Source organism: Aquarana catesbeiana, linkage group LG08 (assembly GCF_042186555.1).
Source record: "Aquarana catesbeiana isolate 2022-GZ linkage group LG08, ASM4218655v1, whole genome shotgun sequence".
Lineage (NCBI taxonomy): Eukaryota > Metazoa > Chordata > Amphibia > Anura > Ranidae > Aquarana > Aquarana catesbeiana.
Genome location: NC_133331.1, coordinates 195,265,462 through 195,290,334, shown reverse-complemented (window position 1 = coordinate 195,290,334; position 24,873 = coordinate 195,265,462). Strand labels below are relative to the sequence as shown.

At 44.8% G+C, this 24,873-nt stretch overlaps 1 protein-coding gene across 2 annotated transcripts in view; it reads right to left on the bottom strand.

Annotated features, from left to right (window-relative positions):
• Positions 1-23,025, bottom strand: part of VCL (vinculin) — a 126,801-nt gene extending 103,776 nt beyond the window's left edge. For both annotated transcript variants that reach the window (XM_073596757.1, XM_073596758.1), the window contains exon 1: positions 22,624-23,025. In XM_073596757.1, coding sequence (XP_073452858.1) covers positions 22,624-22,791 — 168 coding nt within the window. In that variant the 5' untranslated portion in view covers positions 22,792-23,025. The remainder of the gene's footprint in view (positions 1-22,623) is intronic.
• Positions 23,026-24,873: the final 1,848 nt, after the last annotated feature.

Sequence of the window (24,873 nt, the reverse complement as noted above, 5' to 3'; positions counted from 1 at the left end):
GTGCCATAATCCAGCAGATTTACAGGCCTGTCCCCTTCTAGCTGGCCCCAATCCCTCTTTCCTGTATACTGATGGCAGTACAAAAATTTAACTGCCACTTCACAAAATGTATGAATGTCCAGAGAAAAAAGGAATGACTGTTCACATATGACTGCAGAATGAGTACAGAAAACCCTGGCATTATTCCCGCATATACTCAGACTTAGGTATACATGAGCCAATTTAGGAAGTCAATTTATTCCAATACACTTATCATAGAAGAAATGTGGGCTGCAATTGTTGTCCCCTCCTTATAAAGTTCCCTGTCACTGTGTTGATGCTTTGGCTTCCAGAATAAAGAATTCCAGCTTCTCTTTTTGCTGCATGCTTCAGAGGTCTGGAAAACACACAAAGCCATGCAACTTGTTTGAGGAAGCAGGCCAGCCACGACAAACCATACATTGGCCAAAAAGCAGAATAAGTGACAACTTTCAATTAAAGCCGACAACCAAAACACTAGTTTCAACATGTTCAGCTTCACTTAAAGTGACTTGATGCCTCGAGTTATTTGGTTTGACTTTACAGAATACGTGCTAAACTTTTCCCATGTAGAAATCTTTTGTAAGATTACACTATGGCCTCATTCACATGGCATGAACGAGGTCTTTGTTTCTGCATGTGGAGAGGAATAAATGGACACCCCAGCAGCTGTATGGACTCCAGCACACAGCCAACTCTGATAGGTATTCAGGTATGGGTACACATCCCCATAGGGTGGATTCGGGGGGCCCAGCACCCACCCTTGCACGCCTGGTAAAATCAGCTGTACGCTGGAGTCTGTACAGCAGCTGTGCGTCCAGTCATCAACCCTGGCTTCCCCACACACATAAATACATGGTCATTCATGTTGTACGGGCCTCTGAGCCCATGTGAATGAGGCCTAAAGCATCCACATTTCCTTTAAATTTGGTGGGCGGAGGGCGCCTCTTAATGCAGACTTCTGATCATTGTGGCCACACAGTACCCAACTGGCAGCGCACAGCTCCCTTCCTCTTTACTTTCTAGTGAGAACAGAATTTTGGCAGCCTTCTAATGTAAACAAAACGACAGGTCTTTGTTAGAAACTGACCGAAACACGACTTCAAAGTCTGTTGGGATCGGTGCGATTTAATTAATTCACATAAACTGCAGCTAGAGAGGTCAGTGTTGACTTAGGCTGGGTTCACACTTGTTGCGACTGTGGCTCACAGCAGGGGGTCCGGTGCGTCCCTGTTTACGCATGCCTCGCCCTGCTCCATAGAGTCCTGGGAACAGACGGTAATGACAGAGTCCGAAATAGAGGAGGGGAGAATTTCACATATAGAAAAGGGCGATGGCACAGAGGGAGGGATCAAGTACAAGAGAATCACAAAACTAGGCCCAGAGAAAGGAGGTACATATAAAAGACTGCAAAAGACAAACAGCTGTTAAAAGGTATTTTTTGGGGGGGGAGGAATTTCCCTGTGCAGGACAAGGCAAGTTAAAATTTATGGAAATTTTAGAACAAAAAAAAGTAACATATTGCGGCCTACTAGTTCTTATATGCAAGTTTTAATTAAATGAGCTAGTTGCTGTAAACTACTAATCCCAATAGTATCCATATAATGGAGAGAACAGCAGACATGTTTGAAGTTCAGCCTGGGTGACAGCCATGGCTCCTTCCATACAGCGGGAGGAGAAAGTGTAGCTATCTGGGGACAAGAAAGGTTGCAAAATTACCAGATGAAAATCAAGAGACAAAGCTTAAAAAAAAAAAAAAAAAAAAAAACAAAGCAGTCACCACATCTAACGACTTGTAAGCTACAACAAATTTAAACGGAATGCCAGGGGAAAAACTATTTTTAGATATTTTTTTTACTAAAAAAAAGAAAAATTAAATGTAATGACAGGTGCCCCATGTGTGGGTATGCTGCAGTGTTATGTAAAGTTTTAAGGCAATTTAAATTGCATTGCATGTGCTTGCAGGTCGCATCCCTATTCACTTGAATGGGTGGTGTTCCCAGGTGGTACTGACTGCGGCAGAAGCAATCATTTTGGTGCAAAGCACTGCGACCGCAGTATGAGCCCTTGCACACTGGGGCGGTTTGCAGGCGCTATTGCGCTAATAATAGCGCCTGCAAACTGCCCCGAAAGTGCCGCTACTTTCATTCCAGTGTGCAAGCCCCGAGGGCTTGCACACTGGAGCGATGCGCTGGCAGGACGGTAAAAAAAGTCCTGCTAGCAGCATCTTCGGAGCGGTGAAGGAGCGGTGTGTATACCGCTCCTGCCCATTGAAATCAATGGGACGGCGCGGCTATACCGCCGGCAAAGCGCCTCTGCAGAGGCGCTTTGCGGTGGTATTTAACCCTTTCTCGGCCACTAGCGGGGGGTAAAACCGCACCGCTAGCGGCCGCATACCAACGGTAAAACGCCGCTAATAATAGCGGCGTTTTACCGCCGACGCCGCCCCCCGCCCCAGTGTGCAAGGGCTCTATATGAAACCCCCATCCACTGCCTTTGCAGCTTAAGGGGGTGCACTGAAAATGTGGCTAAACCACGTTTTTAATGCTGCCCAATCGCAAGTCTAAAGGAGTCCTTAGCTTCAATTATTCCATTACTAGAGTAAGGGCCAGTTCACACCGCATGCAGTCCAGTGCATTTTTTTGGGCAACAAATACGCATGGAAAGTAGGTTGTTATGTGGTTTCCAATGGCATAGTTCACACCAGTGCAGTAAGTTCCAGGGCTTTCCAGTTCCAAGAGAAAAATTTGAACACGCTGCATTTTTCCTGCACTAGACTGTACTGGAACACGGTAAAACGCATCAAAAACGCACCAGAACACATTAAAAACGCACCGGACACCAGTACAGTGAAAAAATAACACAGGAGAAAAAAAAAAAAAAGACAAAAGGAAAAAAAAAAAAAAAAGCATCTGGAAAGCTTTCGAAACACATCAAAAACACACTGGAATGCGTCAAATACACGCATACAGAAACTCATCCGAAACAGATCTGGAGTGTGTTTTAGTGGTATGAACCAGGCCCAAGCACTGAATTTCTGGTGATAAAACATAGTTCCGGCCCACCATACAGTGATAAAAACGGGTTGCTCCCACTCTAGTTTGTCCATTCTGAAACCATTTTGTATCCTGTTCACGAGATTCAAGGTTTCTATGATTGGAAGAGGGGAGATTGTGATGTTCATCTGCCCCATCCCTCTTCCGATCAAAATAAATAAGAATAAAAAACTCATTCTGAATGGACATCAATCATTGTATGTACAGCCGCTGAGTACATACTATTGAGGTTTACATGGGCCTGGAACAAAGTCATTCATGTGGCAGCACCACAAACAGAATGCCAGGCCCTTTAGTCATTCAGAATGGTCTGGGGTCATTCTGCAGAGGCTACACATTATTTTATGTTGAGATTTTTGTGGAGGGCCCAGAGCAGCTACAGCCAAAAGGGTGAATTAAAGAGGAAGTAAACACTGCCCCCTCTTTTTTTTTGCTGACCTGTCAAAGTAAAAGCATAATGTGCGATGAAGCCTGCGTTGTCTTTGCTGGAGGCCGCATCCATCTTCTCCCGTCTTACTTCCAGGTCCGCAGACTCCAACTCTGACTGCCCGGAACCGCATGGCGTCACTCCCGCACAGGAGACGCCAGTCAGGGCACAGGGTTCTGAAGAAATGGCACGAGCAGCCGTCCCTTCAAAGCGGATGCACTGATGACATCATCGGCGGTGTATACAGTAAATATCTCCTCAACGGTGCAAGTTCTGGAGATTTTTGCAGTACCTATAGGTAAGCCTTATTATAGGCACAAACAAACCAGGGAAGTTTACTTCCACTCCGTGAGCCGTCCACGTGCAAGTAATGTTGAAATTCATGACCCTGGAAGCAGCGGTGTCTTTTTTTTTTTTATTTACACTGCTAATATGCTGCCAGGTGCAGATGTCTGAATGGGCGCAACGATTTATATACTGCACACATGAGTACAACTACATGCTGTATGTATGGTCACGTGAACGAGCCCTTTGTGAATAGGTTTAGCATTACTTCTTCAGAACTAGCAAACTGTATATCAGGAAACACAAATCAAGAAATAGCCTCTTCCCTCAGGGCCTTGTCACAGGAGCGATCCTGTTGCGAGTGACAAAATCACTAAAGCTGGCTATACATGGATAGAAAATCGTTTGAAAAAAACCTTCGTTTTTGATAAAGATCCATCAAACTGTGTGTTTACACCATCATTGTAGTTTTCCACACTTGTTGATATATCGATCTTTAACAAGATAAAAGAAGGGTGCATTTTTTGTCGATCAATGCACATGCACTGTAGGTTTTTCCAAACTATTTACGATTTCCCTACTGTTTAGAAAATCGTTTGATTACCAAACAAAATTCTGACATGACAGATTTTTATTTTGGCATAAAACTTTGCATTTCGAGAATCTAAATGCGCCCACTAACGTTTCTAAAGATGAACAATCTGGCTTATCAAACACTTTTACCAATGACTTTCTATACATGTATGGTCAGCTTTAGAGAATGCTTACCTGTTTTATAGAGTCACTACCTCACTGTGTCCCCCCCCATATATTCCATATATCCCCCAGCTATTGAGGGAGAATTCCAGGCTAGCGAGAAAGCTATAGAGGTGGAAAGTGGAAGGCCATCCTGCTTGTGTGACATCGACCTCAAAGTCCCATCACACCAGTCTTGTGTTTCATGACACAGCCCCTTCAATCTTATGAAAATCGGTTCACAGTGACATGATGACATCACAGCTGACAAAAGCCATCACAGAAGTGACATGATGACATCACAGCTGACACAAGCCATCACAGAAGTGACATGATGACATCACAGCTGACACAAGCCATCACAGAAGTGACATGATGACATCACAGCTGACACAAGCCATCACAGAAGTGACATGATGACATCACAGCTGACACAAGCCATCATACAAGTGACATGATGACATCACAGCTGACACAAGCCATCATACAAGTGACATGATTGTAAGTATGACAACACAAGTCACAGCTCGCTGGTTTGCTCATAAACTGTACCTAGAACTATAAGCGGAGCAGGCATCCTAAAGATTTCGAATATTAAGATTCCCAGATAAACAGAGCAGTGTGTGAAAAGTGGAATGGGAGTCGGCGGGTGGCAATATGACACCGGTCCTACAGCTGCCCTGTCTCCAGTCAGTCTAGAGCTGTCCTGTGTGGCCACATTTAGAAGGCGATATGAGCCAGGATGGGAAGGCACCTCTTTTAGGTTTTATAGCTGCATCCTACATCTCTAACTGGCTGAGAAAATATCCACTATCCAGCCATATCAGGAACACAGCTTGTAATAAGAGGCTAAACAACGGAAGCTAATTCAATTAGACATGGACACATGCAAAATGATATTTCACTTTAATCTGCTTATCATTGTTCGGTTTTAGGCACTTTCTAAAACAGGTTTTACTTATATTAACTGATTTAAAGTGTTATCAAACTTTTGCAGTTAACTTTAATATATATAGCAGCATACATACTAGAGGACATAACACATCTGCCTTTCTCTGTGGAGCCTGTACGGGTCGACCGATATCGTTTTTTGGCTGCCTTTCAGGCTGTTAGCTGATATCAGGTGTCGATATTCTGTACATTTAAAGTTTTTATTTTTACACTGTCCTTTTAATTTTTTTTTTTTATCACTTTTATTGCAGTCACAAGGAAGGTAAACATCCCTGGTGACAGTAATAAGCAGTGACAGGTACTTTTTATGGAGTACCTGTCAGCCATTGGCTGAGAGCGCTGATCAGGAGTCAGTCAGCTGCTGGTTTACCAGCATGTTCGTCTGGCTTCTGTTGGACCGGGTGCTGTACACTCGGGCCGAATGTTGCCCGGCTTTAAGGAATCCAGCAACCAGCTATTCCACTGGGGAGTTCCACCAAAAGTGGAACTTCCGCTTTAAGTACTCCTCGCCCTTACATGCCACAATTGGCATGTCATTTTTTTTTTTTTGGGGGGGGGGGGTGAAAGTGGGTACCTGGTTTTGACAGGTACTTCCTGTCCCACTTCCTCCTTGCGTCGCTTGGCCGCCTAGGAAACTCCTCCTCTCCTCCTAGGCGGCCCCTCCCTCTCTGCAATCATCTGGGACACGTCACAGAAGATTGCCTGGTCACTAGGAGAGCGCAGTGCGCACCCGGCTGTAAAGCTGCAAGCTGTCACAGCTGGGTGCCCACACTTGCAATGACGTCGCCGCGGAGAGGAGTAAGGCTTCGGGCGGCTGCATCGCTGGACCGTGGGACAGGTGAGTGTCTGTTTATTAAAAGTCAGCAGCTACACTTTTTGTAGCTGCTGACTTTTAATAAACTGAAAAACGAGTGGAATTCCGCTTTAAGGATGCCAGCAAACGCCTGCTCCTTAACCAGCATAGTGACCCCAAAAATGCACCTAAAAAACGAACCCTGCGTGCATTTTTTGGTGCATTTCCCATTGACTTCAATGAAAAGTGCATCTTTGGTGCGCTTTTTAAGGAATTAAGTTAACAAAAAGGCAACTTTAAAAAAAAAAAAAGGTATAAAAGGACATGTGAACACATGCACAGCCTTTGCTAACAGTTAACTGAAGGAACAATACTATACAAGGAATTATGACCACACAGTTTTGGCTTTTATCTTCTCCAGGCCAGGACTATATGACTAATCTAGAGGCTGGGAGGTTGCATTTGGCCCTCTGCCTTATGATTACTACCCAGCTATGGAACTACAGCTTGTATTCCAGTATGAGAAGACATGGATCTGGACTGTTTGATCAGAATAAGAAGTATCCATGCAGACCAAGTGGATGTGACAAAGAACAGGGACCAGATAGAATTGCACTCAGATTACACATAGAGCCTGAACTAAGAAAACCGGAGCAGCGAGAGGGGAAGAGAAAGTGAGCTTGTTAGAATAGCATTCAGTGATTTTGATTTGTAGATCACTATTGTAGCTCTGCAGTAAATGCCTCCAGGCTAATCCAATTGTAACATTTAACAGACCAATTGTAATGGAATTTGAATAAGCCAACATTTCCTCTTTGCAGGAAAGCACAGCCCTCCTCTCCCATGACACATACACTACAGCTGGTAACAAATGTCTGTAGGGACCAGGCCAGCTGCTGGGCAGTTCAAACCTCCCTCATAATACATAGAGGATGGGGATTTATGACATTCTCCAACATTCTTCAGCAGGACTGAGACTGGGAGTATTTTTTTCATTATTTCTTAGTTACAAGCTAGGAAACCAATGCAATGCACATTCCACATAATTATACTGATCATATGAAGATACACAAGCCACACTACTTGACATCAAAGGAAAAAAAAAAAAAAAAAACCACACACACACCACACCTTGGTGTGTGAAAGAAATTACAGGAACCAAGTAGTCAGATTGCTTAAAAGAGAAGTAGGGGATTTTAAAAAAAAAATCAAAAATCGTTCTTGCAATGCTGCATCTGTCCCCCGCCCACTCTAAGACAGAGAACTGAGCGATCAAAGATTGATGATCGCTCAGTTCTTGGTCTTCAGTGAGCAGAAAGACAGCAACTGTCAATCATCAGCTCTCTGATCTGCACCTCTAGTACTCACTGGAGTTCCGGGCTGTGGAGGGGGTGAGAGCCGCTGAGAGCCCGAGGCAGCTGCCGGTTTAGCATCTAATGGATCCCGACATTAAAGTCGGGATCCCTCCAGAGTCTGGACCGGCTGAATGCATAACTAAGTGCAACTTCTCAGAAGTAGAGCCCAGACTTCTCCTTTAAAAGTACAACCTGCACCTTCTGCTTTTGTCAATTAAAGTTTATGTTCCCTAAACTTATGAAAGGAAACGTGCTTAGCAGAATATGCGAGGGGAAATTGTGGACTCCATCGGAAAATGCTAGTCTTCTGGCTGCCATGGTGATTAGCAGTAATACGCAACAAATTCTGACATCCCTCTGACTTATCTGCATGTATCCAGGCAACTGGCTTTTTAACCACTTCAGCCCCAGAAGGATTTACCCTCTTCCTGACCAGAGCACTTTTTACAATTCGGCACTGCGTCGCTTTAACTGCTAATTGTGCGGTCATGCAATGCTGTACCCGAACGAAATTTGCGTCCTTTTCTTCCCACAAATAGAGCTTTCTTTTCATGTTATTTGATCAACTCTGCAGTTTTTATTTTTTGCGCTATAAAACGGAAAAAGACCGAAAATTTTGAAAAAAAAAAAAAATGACATTTTCTACTTTTTGTTATAAAAAAAATCCAATAAACTCAATTTTAGTCATACATTTAGGCCAAAATGTATTCGGCCACATGTCTTTGGTAAAAAAAAATGTCAATAAGCGTATATTTATTGGTTTGCGCAAAAGTTATAGCGTCTACAAACTAGGGTAAATTTTCTGTAATTTACACAGCTTTTAATTTATGACTGCCTATGTCATTTCTTGAGGTGCTAAAATGGCAGGGCAGTACAAACCCCCCACAAATGACCCCATTTTGGAAAGTAGACACCCCAAGGAAATTGCTAAGAGGCATGTTGAGCCCATTGAATATTAATTTTTTTTTGTCCCAAGTGATTGAATAATGACAAAAAAAAAAAAAAAATTACAAAAAGTTGTCACTAAGGCCCCTTTCACACTGGGGCGGTGGGGGCGTCGGCGGTACAACAGCGCTATTTTTAGTGCTGCTGTACCGTCGTTCTTGCAGCGGTATTCGGCCGCTAGCGGTGCGGTTTTAACCCCCGCTGGCGGCCGAAAAAGGGTTAAAATCCCTCGTACAGCGCGGCTATAGCCGCGGTATAGCCGCGCTGTCCCATTGATTTCAATGGGCAGGAGCGGTTTAGGAGCGGTGAATACACCGCTCCTTCACCGCTCCAAAGAAGCTGTTTGCAGGACTTTTTTCACCGTCCTGCCAGCGCACCGCTTCAGTGTGAAAGCCCTCGGGCTTTCACACTGAACAAACAGCGGAGGCTGTTTAGGGGCGGTTTGCAGGCGGTATTTTTAGCGCAATACTGCCTGCAAACCGCCTCAGTGTGAAAGGGGCCTAAATGATATATTGCTCACACAGGCCATGGGCATATGTGGAATTTCACCCCAAAATACATTTATCTGCTTCTCCTGAGTATGGGGATACCACGTGTGAGACTTTTTAGGACCCTAGCCGCGTACGGGGCCCCGAAAACCAATCACCGCCTTCAGGATTTCTAAGGGGGTAAATTTTTGATTTCACTCTTCACTGCCTATCACAGTTTCGGAGGCCATGGAATGCCCAGGTGGCACAACCCCCCCCAAATGACCCCATTTTGGAAAGTAGACACCCCAAGCTATTTGCTGAGAGGCATGGTGAGTATTTTGCAGCTCTCATTTGTTTTTGAAAATGAAGACAGACAAGAAAAAAAAAATTTTTTTTTCTTTTTTCAATTTTCAAAACTTTGTGACAAAAAGTGAGGTCTGCAAAATACTCACTATACCTCTCAGCAAATAGCTTGGGGTGTCTACTTTCCAAAATAGGGTAATTTGGGGGGGTTTGTGCCACCTGGGCATTCCATGGCCTCCGAAACTGTGATAGGCAGGGCTCCCAAAAAGTCCCACACATGTGGTATCCCCGTACTCAGGAGAAGCAACACAATGTATTTTGGGGTGTAATTTCACATATTCCCATGGCATGTTTGAGCAATATATCATTTAGTGACAACTTTGTGCAAAAAAAAAATATTTTTGTCTTTTTCCCGCAACTTGTGTCACAATATAAAATATTCCATGGACTCGACATGCCTCTCAGCAAATAGCTTGGGGTGTCTACTTTCCAAAATGAGGTCATTTGGGGGGGTTTTGAACTGTCCTGGCATTTTATGCACAACATTTAGAAGCTTATGTCACACATCACCCACTCTTCTAACCACTTAAAGACAAAGCCCTTTCTGACACTTTTTGTGATTTGTGATAATTTTTTTTTGCAAGAAAATTACTTTGAACCCCCAAACATTATATATTTTTTTAAAGCAAATGCCCTACAGATTAAAATAGTGGGCGTTTCATTTTTTTTTTTTTTTCACACAGTATTTGCGCAGCGATTTTTCAAATGCATTTTTGGGGGAAAAAAAACACACTTTAAAATTTTAATGCACTAAAACACACTATATTGCCCAAATGTTTGATGAAATAAAAAAAGATGATCTTAGGCCGAGTACATGGATACCAAACATGACATGCTTTAAAATTGCGCACAAACGTGCAGTGGCAACAAAATAAAAACATTTTTAAAAGCCTTTACAGGTTACCAATTTAGATTTACAGAGGTGGTCTACTGCTAAAATTACTGCCCTCGATCTGGCCTTCGCGGTGATACCTCACATGCATGGTGCAATTGCTGTTTACATTTGACGCCAGACCGACGCTTGCGTTCGCTTTAGCGCGAGAGCAGGGGGGGACAGGGGGTGCTTTTTTTTTTTCTTTTTCCCCTTTATTATTTTTTTGCTTTTTTATCTTATTTTTAAACTGTTCCGTTCATTTTTTTTTTTTTTTTTTTAATCATTTTTATTGTTATCCCAGGGAATGTAAATATCCCCTATGATAGCAATAGGTAGTGACAGGTACTCTTTTTTGAAAAAAATGGGGTCTATTAGACCCTAGATCTCTCCTCTGCCCTCAAAGCATCTGACCACACCAAGATCGGTGTGATAAAATGCTTTCCCAATGGCGCTGTTTACATCCGGCGAAATCTAAGTCATGAAATGCTCGTAGCTTCCGTTTTTTTTAGGCCATAGAGATGTTTGGAGCCACTCTGGTCTCTGATCAGCTCTATGGTCAGCTGGCTGAATCACCGGCTGCATTCTCAGGTTCCCTGTTGGCACAGGAGAGCCAGAGAAAAACACGGAAGACGGTGGGGGGGGGGGCATTCCCTCCCACTGCTTGTAAAAGCAGTCTAGAGGCTAATTAGCCACTAGGATTGCTTTTACATGAAAGCCGACCGCTGGCTGAAAAGAATGATACCAAGATGATACCTAAACCTGCAGGCATCATTCTGGTATAACCACTCAAAGTCGTGAATTGCATACCCGTACAAAAAAATGGTTAACAATAAAACACAGTAAATGATAAAGTATAAAAAATTGCATACCTGAAAAGCAAACATGATAAACATAATAACAATAAAACATTGCAGAATAGAATACAGTAAAAAAGAGCAGAACAATAGAGAGAGAATAGAGAGAGAGAGAACAATAAAACAACTATTTTTTTTTATTTTATATATTTTTATGTGTTTTTTTTTTTTACACTTTTTTTTTGTAACTAACTTTTATAACTGTAACCGGTTCCAGGTTCGGGTCTCTCAAAATGCGATGGCATCTTGGGAGACCCTGTGAAAGTGTGCCTAGTCTGTGGAATGCTGTACCCTACGCTAATACTCAACTAGTGAATGGTAGCGTTCAAAACATTCACCAATGCAAAGACCAGGATTGTCAGGACAGGAGGGACAATAATAGTGGGTGTCACGCCTATATCCACGCTTGCTGCAGACACGACATCTTTTTTCGGGGGGTTCGTTGGGTAGGGGTACTCGGGAGGACATAAAGAAAAGGCCTCTCATGCAGCCGACTGCATTTGGTTGGGGATGTGAATGGGGGAAGTACGGGTACTGCAGAAGTGGTGGGTTCCCAATTATTAGGATTGGCGAATGCAGCAGGAAGGGCATTATGGGCACGACTAGCCTGTTTGTCTTCTTCTTGGTGGCAGCGGGACACTACTTGTGCTTGCCACCTCACCAGCTTGAACTGCACTTATGGGACTCGCCACATCACCAAGTGTTACTGCAGTGCTGGTTTGACTACGACCGGGGTGTACTAGGCCGCTGGTGCTTGCCAGTTCACCAAAATGCTACCAAAAAAACTGTTAGCGATCGCAGGGATCAGGCCTGACTGCGAATGCTGCAGTTATGCGTTTAGTGTTTTGTAAGTGACAGTGATCGATCGATACTGCACTTGAGTGGGCTGGGCTGGGCGTAGGGGCAAAACGCAGGTGCTAGCAGGTATCTGGGCTGATCCCGCTAACCCTGCGTTTTTGGGAACCCTAAACTGCTGGGGACGCTAGTATAGATCTGATGGGATCAGATATTGATCTACAGGTAATTAAACCCGCATTGATGTTGAGACATACATTAAACTTTAAATATTTCTATGAAGCAACACATACCAAAACATATCCTAAACCTCCTGCCCACAACCCCCATGCTTCCCTACTGGCCAATAGGGATAATAGACAGCCTCACATACCAATCATTACGTACAGGAGGCAGGGTTAGGAACTGACATCAGGAATGAAGTCAATGTTAACATATTAGGGAAGCTTTTCGCAATCAGGGTTCTGCGGAATCCTAGGGTTCTTCCAGAGGTTGCTAGAAGTTCCTAGAGCACAGAGCAATTTCTTAGGGTCCTTTCACACTGGGGCGGTTTGCAGGCGCTATTGCGCTAATAATAGCGCCTGCAAACCGACCCGAAAGTGCCGCTGCTTTCATTCCAGTGTGAAAGCCCCGAGGGCTTTCACACTGGAGAGATGCGCTGGCAGGACGGTAAAAAAAGTCCTGCTAGCAGCATCTTCGGAGCGGTGATAGAGCGGAGTGTATACCGCTCCTTCACCGCTCCTGCCCATTGAAATCAATGGGACGGCGCGGCTATACTGCCGGCAAAGCGCCTCTGCAGAGGCGCTTTGCGGTGGTTTTTAACCATTTCTCGGCCGCTAGCGGGGGGTAAAACTGCCCCGCTAGCGGCCGCATACTGACGGTAAAGCGCCGCTTACAATAGCAGCACTTTACCGCCGCCGCCCGCCCCAGTGTGAAAGGGCTCTTACAGATAAATCATTACCGACACCAATGCTCTTTTCAGCTATCTGTAAGGCCCCTTCCACATAGGGAGGCCTTTACTTGCTCAGTGGGGGATCTGTCTGCTGATCCCCTGCTAATTAGAGTGGAGGCGAATGATAGATCCATGTCCACTCCTCTTATGCAGAGCGGACATGGACACAGCCCACTCTGCTATATCAGAAGTCAGATGTAAACAGACCAGCTGTCTGATAACACTTGACTGCCCTCTGATCCGATCCGCCCAGATGGAAGAGAACAGATGCCCTTTCATTTGTTTTTGGCGGATTGGAAGTAGGTGGATGTAAACCGACACAAGTCTGTTTACATCCACCACCATAGAGGAGAATGGAGGGTGCGATCAGGTCCGCCTAAAAAAAAAAAAAACAGACAGGTGGACCCAATCGGACCACCCATGTGAAAGGCGCATAAGAGGGCATTTTTCCTGCTGACCACCAACGTAATGAGACGTTCTGTTACTTACTCTCCCACTAATCACCAATCTAAGAGGACTATTCTTCACTGACAACCAATGTAAGGGACCATCGCACTGACCACCAATGTAAACACTACCAAACTAAGACACTAGGTTGATGACTAATGTAAAGGGCCATTTCACTTACCGACATGTAATAGGGAACTTTTCTCCGGACTGTCTTATAAAGTGGGCATTTTTCCACCGACCACCAATGGGAAGGAACATTGCACTTTTCACTATCTGCATTTATTTTGTGGACATAATATTTATTCTAATTTATATTATTATTATTATTATTATTATTACGACTGGAAATAAAATAGCTAAAGTGATACTAAACACACAATGTTTATTTACATTGTCCCTTCTATTTCTGTATTTGAATTATGGCACTAATTATTTTATTTAAAAAAAAAAATTAACTTATATACAGCTGTCACATGACCCAGTTCTTTTCCAGCCTATCTGCAGGGAAACAGAAGCAGGAGAAGCTTCTAGTCCTCTGCTGCAGGTCACACGTTCAAAATAAAAAAAAAAAGAAACAGCCTTTGGAATACAGAGTAAAATTAAATAATTAATATACTGTCATACAAATATATATTTGAAATCAAATCTTTATTAGTTTGTGTTAATAACATGGTGTAGGTGGATTTCTGCTAGTCACAGGCTGGGTCACGCCCCTTCAGACTGTCTTAGAATAAGAGGGAGGTGAAGCATGTACATGTAATATTCCACCCCTATTGTGTTTAGCTGGCATGGGAGGGAGTGGGCTGTCATTTACCACTGTGTATACGCCTACATGTGACATAGGCTGCTCAGATGTCATAGGGAGGAAATGGTCATCATGGAAACACACTGAAAACAGAGCATGTGCAAAGTTACCACCACAGCTGCAAAATCCCTAGTTGAATTGGGGACATTAAACAGAAGGTGGAGATAAAAAGCAGCAGGATCAGGTTTTTTGCAGAAAACAGAAAACAAATCTCATAGTGACCGAGTATGAACAGCATGTATTGATAGGTTTTTATGATGTAGGTTGCGTGACACTTTAAACAGCCATAGCTGGCCGATAGTCAAATACACCAAGTACACCACAATTTGTATTCCTATATCACAACAAGGTTGAGAAAGGGTGCAATAGTGTCCTGGCTATCTGGCCTCTTAAGGAGCTCTGCAATGCTGTTAATAGTACATTCAGGTACCAGACTGTATAGTTATACAAGCAGCTTAAAAAGCTTTGTTAGTATGGTGGATTTTTTCAACAACTGTAAATAGAAGAAATAAAACAAAAATCAGCGCAGAATTGTATTCACATATTCGACTTGTATTCAAGTCTTGAAATGAAATGCAGTATATGCAACATGATCTGCACACATGAATGACACCACCAAAGGAAACAGCTTCCAACTGACATGGTGATTGATGACGGAGACATACAATATTCACCCCATCGGATGTTTATGAACAAGTATAGTACCAATGATCATGTGTGCATATTTTCTGCAGGGAACTAGAAAACAAAATACACCATTAGTATAAATACTGCGACTTCCAAAACTTGGGGGTAAACAGACCAACTCACTCCTATGAAGCTGAACTGCAAAGTCCTCACTTTGTAAATACAAACCGGGGTGGATAAAAATTGATGATTTAAAAAAAAAAAAAAAAAAAGATTTTTTTTTTTAAATCAGCGTTTTTGGATTTTTATTAAATTTATCTTAATAAATTGCTTTTGAAGTAAAAATCTATCTACAGGATAGTTTTCTATTTAAGATAGATTAAAAATGTAGTTTATTCAGCATGAAATGGAGCTTAGTTATGTAGCATGAGGCTGTATATCAATATTTATATTTTTGGTAAACTTCTGTATTTGTCCTAATGACCACGGTCATTCACACAGAAAAGGATGAGATATTCAAAATCTGAGGGGAGGGAAAATCCTGCTATGGGGGACACGCGTTCCTGTGACAAATCTCTAGGATGGGAATCACCTTCACTTTCCAGGACAGGAAGTGAAGGGAAATCTCTCCAGATGGACAAAAACTAACCTGATAGGGGTTTTAACCCTTGCATACCTTAGAACCATGAAAAAAAAAAAAAAAAAAAAAAAGCTTTTGACTGTACATACACTAACTGAATTCTTTTACAAGCACTGTATTTAATTTCCTTCAGAAGCGGCTGTCTGTTACAAGATACAGTATAGATAAAATGTAAAAGATAATCATCAGGTTATCAGAGGTTATGCAAATTCAAAGTAACAACGCATGGAGTAATATCCTCTTTACACACAGTTTGCTTCCTGCCTCATAATTCCCTTCAATCAAATGGTCATGTTGTTGCCTCTAACACTGATGTGATATATATGAAATACAGACAGGTGGAGGTTACAAGCACTAGAAATATATTAGTGGCCAGGGGTTTGCTAGCACCAGGCACCTATGAAACCACAGGGTTGTATAGTACATACTCCTGACAACCTCACCCTGTATGCGGGGCTTTAACACATAATCCTCAACTCTGTATGCTTGGAGTGCAGCAATCAAGTGTGTGCAAAGTACACCTCAGCAAACAGAGTTGATCAGTAGGGACTATAACATACATCACAGCTTACAGAGTGCAGTGGTCAGGGGTATGTAACATACGGCCTCGTGTAAAGAGCATGGGTCAGTATTTATATATTGTATAGTGCAGTATACAAGGATAGTGGTCAGAAGTATTCAACGCACGACACTGCATACAAATTGCAGCAGTCAAGATTATGTCATGTACAATGTGCATTACATACTCCTGGCCATACTCTCCATCCTGTGCAGTAAAGAACTTTTATTATTGTATCTTGAATACTTATAGATACTGTACATTACATATTCAAACCACTGCAGTATGAATACTGGGCTGTACAGGACATACTTCTGACCAGTGCACTCTGTACAGTGTGTACTCCTGACCCCTGCACTCCATATGCTATAATCTACATTACTTACCCCTCATAAAAGCATTTGTCTCAACAGCTGCGGATTGCTAAGAAGTCCTTTACTTTTTAAAAGTAAGTTCTTCTTTAAATTAGGCTCAAAGTGCAACATCTTTGTCTATATTCTGTGTGCAGAAAAGCACATATTCTCACTTGTGACACAGTAATAAAACCCTATCCTATAGGTATAAAGGACTATGGCACAAGTGTGTATACAGCGAGTAGGCTCAGGTCCTACTTAAAGGAGAAGGATAGCCAAACCTTTTTTTGTATGTACTTCTCCTGTAGGTCAAAGGAGTAAACTTAGATAAGTTTTCAGCAGAACGCAGGCTGAAGTCTGCTGTCAGCTGAAGTCACAGAGCTGGTCCCAGTTCTGAAAAGATCCTGACCATGTAGTCGGGATCCACCCAGATGCCTGGGCCAGCGGCTAGCTCAGCCTCTCAGTGATCTGCTGAGATCCTGAGCCCGCCCCCCCCAGCCCCCTCCACAGCTGGAGTGAGCGCTGGAGGAGAAAGCAGAGAGCTGCTGACTGACGGTCCCGGTGTCTTGCCGAATAAGTTCCCCCCTGTACTGCGCAGGCGCAGCGCCTGCGCAGTACCAACTAGTAACAGCTGCCGGAGATAGCCGAAGCTCAAAATCCACAATCAGCTATACACGGCGCCTGGACCTAGAGGGGGAATCTAAAAGAGCCGAGCGCAGCGAGGCCGTGCCTGAAGCGAGGCGAGCGAAGCGAGCCCGCGAGGGGCCCTCTTACAAGCGCCATCTACAGCTGATTTGGACCTATTCCCCTTCGGCTATTTCCGCCGGATCCTACTGCGCAGGCGCAGCGCCTGCGCAGTAGAGGGGGTCCTTATCCGCCGAGTGGAACTTTCTCGGCAGAACACCGGCTCTCTGCTCAAGGTGGAGGGGGGAACTGAATGGTGTTTGATCGCTAAATTATCACTGCAGAACCAGCAGGGGGCAGATGCAGCACCAGATCGATATTCCATCCACCTAGGTGAGTATCATTTTTTTTTCCTCATAAGTCCATACTTCTCTATTATATGGAACTAAAGCCACAATACTTACCTCTTCTCCAACAGATCAAAGCCTGTGAAGGGTCCCTTGCTGGGGGGGGTCAGCATCTTCTCCCCGATTCCTTCAGGTGCTGATCTTCAGACATCTTTATTGGCCAGTGTGGGATGGCGCGACTCCTGCACAGCTCACTTTACATACCACAGAAGACAGCAAGCAGGTGGGTGTATTTTATTGCAGAAGAAACATTGCATGTCTCTTCTACAATAAATGGCCTGTCTGCTCATAAGTTTATGAAGCCTTCAGTTCTGCGTTAAAGTAGAGCTCCAACCTAAACTGAATTAGTCTTAAAAATGTCCCCCCCCCCAACACCAAGACCCCTTACACACACACACACAGACAGCGTGGGTGCGTTAGCGGCGCCTTTCAGGCACTGGGGGGGGGGCACATTTAACCCCCGCTAGCAGCCGAAGAAAGGATTAAATGCGCCCGAAAAGGAGCGCTACCCATTGATTTTAATGGGCAGGGGCAGTGGAGGAGTGATGTATACAGCGCTCCTAAACCGCTCTTAAGATGCTGCTTGCAGCACTTTTTCTAATGTCCTGCAAGCACAGCGCCCCAGTGTGAAAGCACTCGGGGCTTTTATACTGGGGCTGCAGGGGAGGCATTTTTCAGGTGCTATTTTTAGCCCTTTAGTGCCTGAAAAATGCCTCCAGTGTCAAAGGGGTCTTATGCTGAATAATTTGTGTAGGATCTGTTTACTTACCTATTTTCAGCCCGCTGCAGTCTAGTCACATGACCTGGTTCCCCTGTGTCAGTCAGCACTGGCCACAGGGGGAAGAGGGAGTGCCGACAACAGATGGGCCATAGGAGCATATGGGTGACATCACCACTGCAGGCTTTACCACTGCTGTCAGAGCGCACTCTCCTCTCCCCTACAGCCACCGCTGGCTAACACAACAGGGGATCAAGTGACTGGACCAGGAAGGGCTGAGAATAGGTAAATATATACATCTTTGTTACACAAGTTAGTCAGCATAGGTGACTGGAGTTGGGGGATTTAGAATAAAGATCAAGATTCTCACAGTGTAACATCTTTCACATTATACAAAATCACTGAAGTGTATTTTTTCCCCAAAAAAATTGCATTTGAAAGCCTGCTGTGCAAATACAGTGTGACATAAAATATTGCAACAACCGCCATTTTATTCTCTAGGGTCGCTGCTAAAAATATGTATGTTTGGAGGTTCAAAGTAATTTTCTAGCAAAAAAAAATACTGATTTTAACTTGTAAGCAACAAGTGTCAGAAAAAGGTTTAGTCTTTAAGTGGTTAAATTTACCTCATTTACAGACCGAATTTCATCCGTTTGATCTCTAAGGCCCTTTCACTTGGGCGGATCTGCTGAAAGGACTCCGCTAGCTCAGCAGGGATCGCTCCGTTGATCCCCGCTGAGCAGGCGGATGACAGGTTAGTCTCCGCTCACTGTGCAGGGACAGACCTGTCAAAGCCCCACTGTTCTCTATGGGGAGATCAGATAAAAACAGACAGCCTGTCTGTTTTCATCCGATCCACTGGACGGATGGCGAACGTATTGCCATCCGTCTGTTTTGAGCGGCTTTTGCCGGATCGGATGGTAGGCAGGTGTCAGCAGACATATCTCCGCTGACATCTGCCTGCCCTTAGAAGTCAATGGGCGGCCCGCTTGGATCGACCTAAAAAGCGGACAACAGGCCGATAGTGTGAAAGGGGCCTTAAAGAACTAAATATTACAATGTTTATAGTTATTTCCCAATGCTGACAATGTTGTGAAAAACTTGGCAGGCTACCTGTTTTTTTTTGTTTGTTTTTTGACAGCTGAGTGAGCAGAGAACTCTGTACACTTGTTACATGAACGAATCGGGGAAATTCTGCATAGAGATCGTGAGGGGGGTTGAATTGAGATTGCAATTTTTTAACGATTAATCGTGCAGCTCTATTTAAGACTGGTTAAGTTGAGGCTGGCATTCTACTTTAAGCACGGCCCTTTAAGTCCCTTCCACTGACAGCAGTGAGGCCACACCCACCATGTGCCACACCACTCTACGTTATTCTTTCCCTTACTTCCTTGGCGCCGGCCGCACACAAATATGCGACCTCTCGGCGGCCAGGCCATGGCGCCGAGCGCCCACATATTTGTGTGCATTAGTGCAAACAGCGCTGTGCCCAGGGAGCACGTGCCCGGCACAGTAACCGGCGGCTGATGGGAAACTAGAGCTGCACGATTCTGGCTAAAATGAGAATCACGATTTTTTTGCTTAGAGGATAGATCACGATTCTCTCACGATTCTTGCGGCGTAACATCATCCTTCACATTAAAACAAAAAAGTTGTGCTAACTTTACTGTTTCGTTTTTTTTTTAATTTATTGAAGTGTATTTTTTCCCAAAAAATTGCATTTGAAAGACCGCTGGGCAAATACAGTGTGACATAAAATATTGCAGCAATTGCCATTTTATTCCCTAGGGTCTCTGCTAAAGATAGATAGATAGATAGACAGACAGACAGACAGACAGACAGACAGATAGATATTCTCTAATGTTTGGGGGTTCCAAGTAATTTTTTTTAGCAAAAAATATTGATTTTAACTTAAGAAAGAAGTGTCAGAAAAAGATTTAGACTTTAAGTGGTTAAACTTCCTGCATTTACAGTTGTTTAAAACTTGGCAGATTGCCCAGGTTATTTGTTTACACAGAGAAGTTTATCACTTTGATCTAAGAAGGAAGTTAGTTACAATGTTTCAAGTTCTAAACTTGGCAGACTGCCCGGATGTTTTCTTTTGACAGCTGAGTGAGCAGATAATCTCTCCACTTGTTTAAATGAAAGAATCGGCAAACTCTGCAGGAGAGATCGTCAGGGGAGGTGAATCGAGATCACGATTTTTTAACGATTAATTGTGCAGCTCTATGGGAAACCTCCCGATCGCTGCTTGCAATCGGAAGATTTCCGATCATGTGACAGCCAATCATGGCAGTCACATGACCTTAAGCCCCTCCCAGCATGTAAAACCCCTTAGGGACTAGCACCAAGGGGTTAAAGTGGAACTTTAGTCAGAAAATTAAGTCCTGCTAGATCACTTCAGGCTGGTCCCTTTTGCAAGTATAGCGATGTACAACATTAAACATAAGTGCTAATACTGTGTAAAATCCAGTAATACGCCGTCTCACCCTGCCCTGCACATGCTCAGTTGCTCTCTAATTTTAGGGACTGCCAAATTTATCGAGGCCAATCTGCTGACAGCAGTAAAGTGGAATTAAACCCTCCAAACCATTACAGCCAAGGAAGCTGCTTCTGTTTGTTCTGCAACTGCCATGGTGCTGCACATGATATCAGATATGACTCCAGCCATTTGGTGGTTCGACAGTTTGGTTGAGGACACAAGCGAATGTGACAGTTAGCAATCCCGGCATTCCAGGAATGGGACTGTTTTTTGAAACTGTTAAATTGACAGGTTTAGTTCCACTTTATGATTTACTGCTGTTCAGGGGCTCTGGGCTTCAGCAAAATGGTGGAAGAAGAAACGGGAACAGTGCTGGAGGCAATTTACAGCACCCACTAATTTTGGTAGTATATTTATTAACCACTTGCTTACTGGGCACTTAAACCCCCTTCCTACCCAGACCAATTTTCAGCACTGTCACTCTTTGAATGACAATTGCGCGGTCATGCTACAGTTTACCCAAATTAATTTACCATTTTTTTCACACAGATAGAACTTTCTTTTGGTGGTATTTAATTGCTGCTGGGTTTTTTATTTGTTGCTAAACAAAACAAAAAGGGACCGAAATTTAAAAAAAAAAAAAAAAAAAAAAAACTGTTTCATAGATTGTTGTAAAATTTTGAAAACGGGTAATTTTTCTCCTTCACTGATGAGGCTGTGCTTATGGGCACTGATAGGCGGCACTAATGGACAAGGATAGGTGGCAATAATGGGTAGCACGTGGCACAGTGGGCACTGGCAGGTGACACTGGTGGGCACAGCCACATCTTTCTGAGTGAGGGACTGATAGCCCTCTGACAGAAGCTGGTGATCGGCTTTTTTTTTCCCCCTCATGCTGAGAGCGTGAGGAAAAAAAAAAATACAGATTACCGAGCTTCTGTTTACATCACGTAATCAGCCGTCATTGGCTGACAGCTGATCATGTGGTAAGGGGCCGGAATCTACCCCATACTCTGATCTGCGATCAGCCGAGTCTCATAGACTCTGTGATCACATAGCGGGACGCGCAGACTGCGCTTGCTCGGGAGGACGTCCATGGATGTCCTCCCGGCAATTAAGGCCAGCGCTGCAGCCTTCTTTCGGCTATAGCGCGGGCAGCTAGTTAATGTGGAATGTATGTTTTGTGCCAAAGAATACACATTTTTTATTAAGTTGTTATTGGTAAAAATCAGCTTTAGGGCTCCATTAACATTTGGCGTTTTGAATCCGGGGCTGAATCGCTGAGATTCTGCTCGCGATCTCAAGACGCGCAACGATCACAAAAACGCAGGTTCAGGTGCCATAATTTCCAGCAAATCACATCGCGCGAAGCTTGTCACCCAAAAGAAGCTCCTGCTCCTTTTTTGGAGACGCACTTCATGCGACATGACAATCGCAGTAAACCGGCAACGTGTTTTAGGTGCCATGGAAAGGAACGCTACTTGAACTTGCATAATTGTAGTGCATTTTGAAATTGCAAACAGAATCATGATTCTGTCAAATGTGAATGGAACCTAAAGCAGAACTACACCCACCTTGCGTCCAGTCCCCGGAACTGACAACTTCAGATCAGCTTCCAGATCTGGATGGCCAGCTGCTGTCATTGACTGGGCGCAGATGACATCACTACCATGCATGCGCGGGAGTTCCGCCAGCATTGCTGATTTAGTACTGTACAGAGGCGGTCAGGCAGGGAAGAGACCCCCATCAGGTTAGCACCGGGGTCCTGGGTCCAAGTCCTGACAAGGACACCACCCTATAAGAGTGCATGTCCTCCCTGGACTTGTGTGGGTCTCCTCCAGGTACTCCCACACTGTAATAAGATGTCTTCTAATATATAAAGTTAGATTGCAAGCTCCTGAGGCCAGGGTCTGCTGTGAAGGATAGATATATATATATATATATATATATATATATATATATATAGAGAGAGAGAGAGAGAGAGAGAGAGAGAGAGAGAGAGAGAGAGAGAGAGAGATAATGATGGCTCCCATTCATCCCCCTGCAGTAGGTGTTGGAGGTAGGTGTGCATTGGCTGTCACTTACCCGGACCAGGTTGCTGACCGCCGCCTGGACAGCCGCCACAGGTGCGGTGAGCTCCGGGATGGCCTTGCCGTCTACCTCGCCCTCCTCATGCATGATGACCAGGTGGGAGATCTGCTGGGCCACCGGCTCCAGGATACTCTCGATGGTCTTGGTGTGGAAGACAGGCATGGTGGCGGCCGGACGGTGTGTCCTCACTAAGGAGAAGAATGTGCTGCTCCCGGGACTGTATGTATAGACAGACTACGGCTCTCCCCCACCCGGCTTCTCCTCTCTGCAACCGGGCACTCCTCTCCTCCACTCTACGGACACTTCCACACAACACTGCCAACTCCGGCCGCTGGATGACGTCCTGCAGTCCCGCCTTCCCACGCACGTCAGGTCCCACCCCCCTCCGCTGTCCGCTCCCTGTCATTCCATTGGCGGTGGGCGGTGCCAGTCACTGGAGGCACGCTACTCCCGATCCCGGCCCGTGACGTCACGCGCCTTGTTCGCCTTATAAGGAGAACCCTGGAAGCGAGAGAGGGATTCCTGCGGGCATGACGTCACCTACAGGAGAAGAGGGCGAGGAATGTGAGGGGAAGCCAGACTCAGCGATCAGATGTTCCCAGGATGATCCCGCATACACTGTCTTCATACACTGTGATATCACGCACCCTCCACAGTGACATCATCACTCTCTACAGATATCACAGCTGCTTTACCCGACAAAGTGCTGTGTTAGTACTTCTGTATCACCGGCGACGTCCCATGTATCGCACTCATCCAGCACATTGCTCATTTTCTGAGAGAACCCCAAAGTTCCCCAATTGAGACACAACTAACATCTGATGAATATCTGTGCTTCCCCTCCCACAAATTCCAGGTCTGCTCCTGATGTCTGTTAACCCTTCACACCGCCTCCCTGCGCCAGGGCTGCCAACCTCCCAAAGTGCCATTAACCGACAGAGCTAAGTTTTTTACTGACCATTCCAAAAGTTACCCAAAATGGCCATTTTCAGTGTAAATATCAATATTTAATCTACAAACACCAGAGTCCCACTTATATCAGAGTCTGCAGCATTTCCCCTTATATCAGGGTCCGCAGATTTCCCCCTTACATCGGGGTCTGCGAGTTCCGCCTTACATCGGGGTCTGCGAGTTCCGCCTTATATCAGGGTCTGCGAGTTCCCCCTTACATCAGGGTCCACAGAGTTCCCCCTTGCATCAGGGTCTGCAGCGTTCCTCTTTATATCAGGGTCCGCAGAGTCCCCCCTTACATCAGGGTCCACAGAGTTCCCCCTTGCATCAGGGTCTGCAGCGTTCCTCTTTATATCAGGGTCCGCAGAGTCCCCCCTTACATCGGGGTCTGCAGAGTTCCCCCTTACATCGGGGTCCGCAGAGTTCCCCCTTGCATCAGGGTCTGCAGCGTTCCCTCTTATATCAGGGTCTGCGAGTTCCCCCTTACATCAGGGTCCGCTGAGTTCCCCCTTACATTAGGATCTGCAGAGTTCCCCCTTGCATCAGGGTCTACAGCGTTCCCCCTCACATCGGGGTCCACAGAGTTCCCCCTCACATCGGGGTCCACAGAGTTCCCCCTCACATCAGGGTCTACAGCGTTCCCCCTCACATCGGGGTCCACAGAGTTCCCCCTTGCATCAGGGTCCTCAGAGTTCCCCCTTGCATCAGGGTCTGCAGAGTTCCTCCTTATATCAGGGTCTGCAGAGTTCCCCCTTACAGAAGGGTTCACAGAGTTCCCCCTTATATCAGGGTCTGCAGAGTTCCCCCTTACATCAGGGTCCGCAGAGTTCCCCCTTACATCAGGGTCCGCAGAGTTCCCCCTTGCATCAGGGTCTGCAGAGTTCCTCCTTACATCAGGGTCTGCAGAGTTCCCCCTTATAGAAGGGTTCACAGAGTTCCCCCTTACATCAGGGTCTGCAGAGTTCCCCCTTACAGAAGGGTTCACAGAGTTCCCCCTTACATCAGGGTCTGCACAGTTCCCCCTGACATCATGGTCTGCACAGTTCCCCATGCATTGAAAGGGGGAATCCTGCAGACTGATGTAAAGGGGAACTCTGTAGATACTGATTTAAAGGGGAATGTCAGAAACAGACCATTCTCCATAGAGTGAATACACTAAGTTTAGGGGGTTGCTGATAGAAGGGGGAATCCTGCTGACTCTAAAGTAAAGGGGAACGCTGTAGATACTGATTTAAGGGGGAACGCCAGGAACAGACAATTCTCCATAGAGTGAATACACTAAGGTAAAGGGAT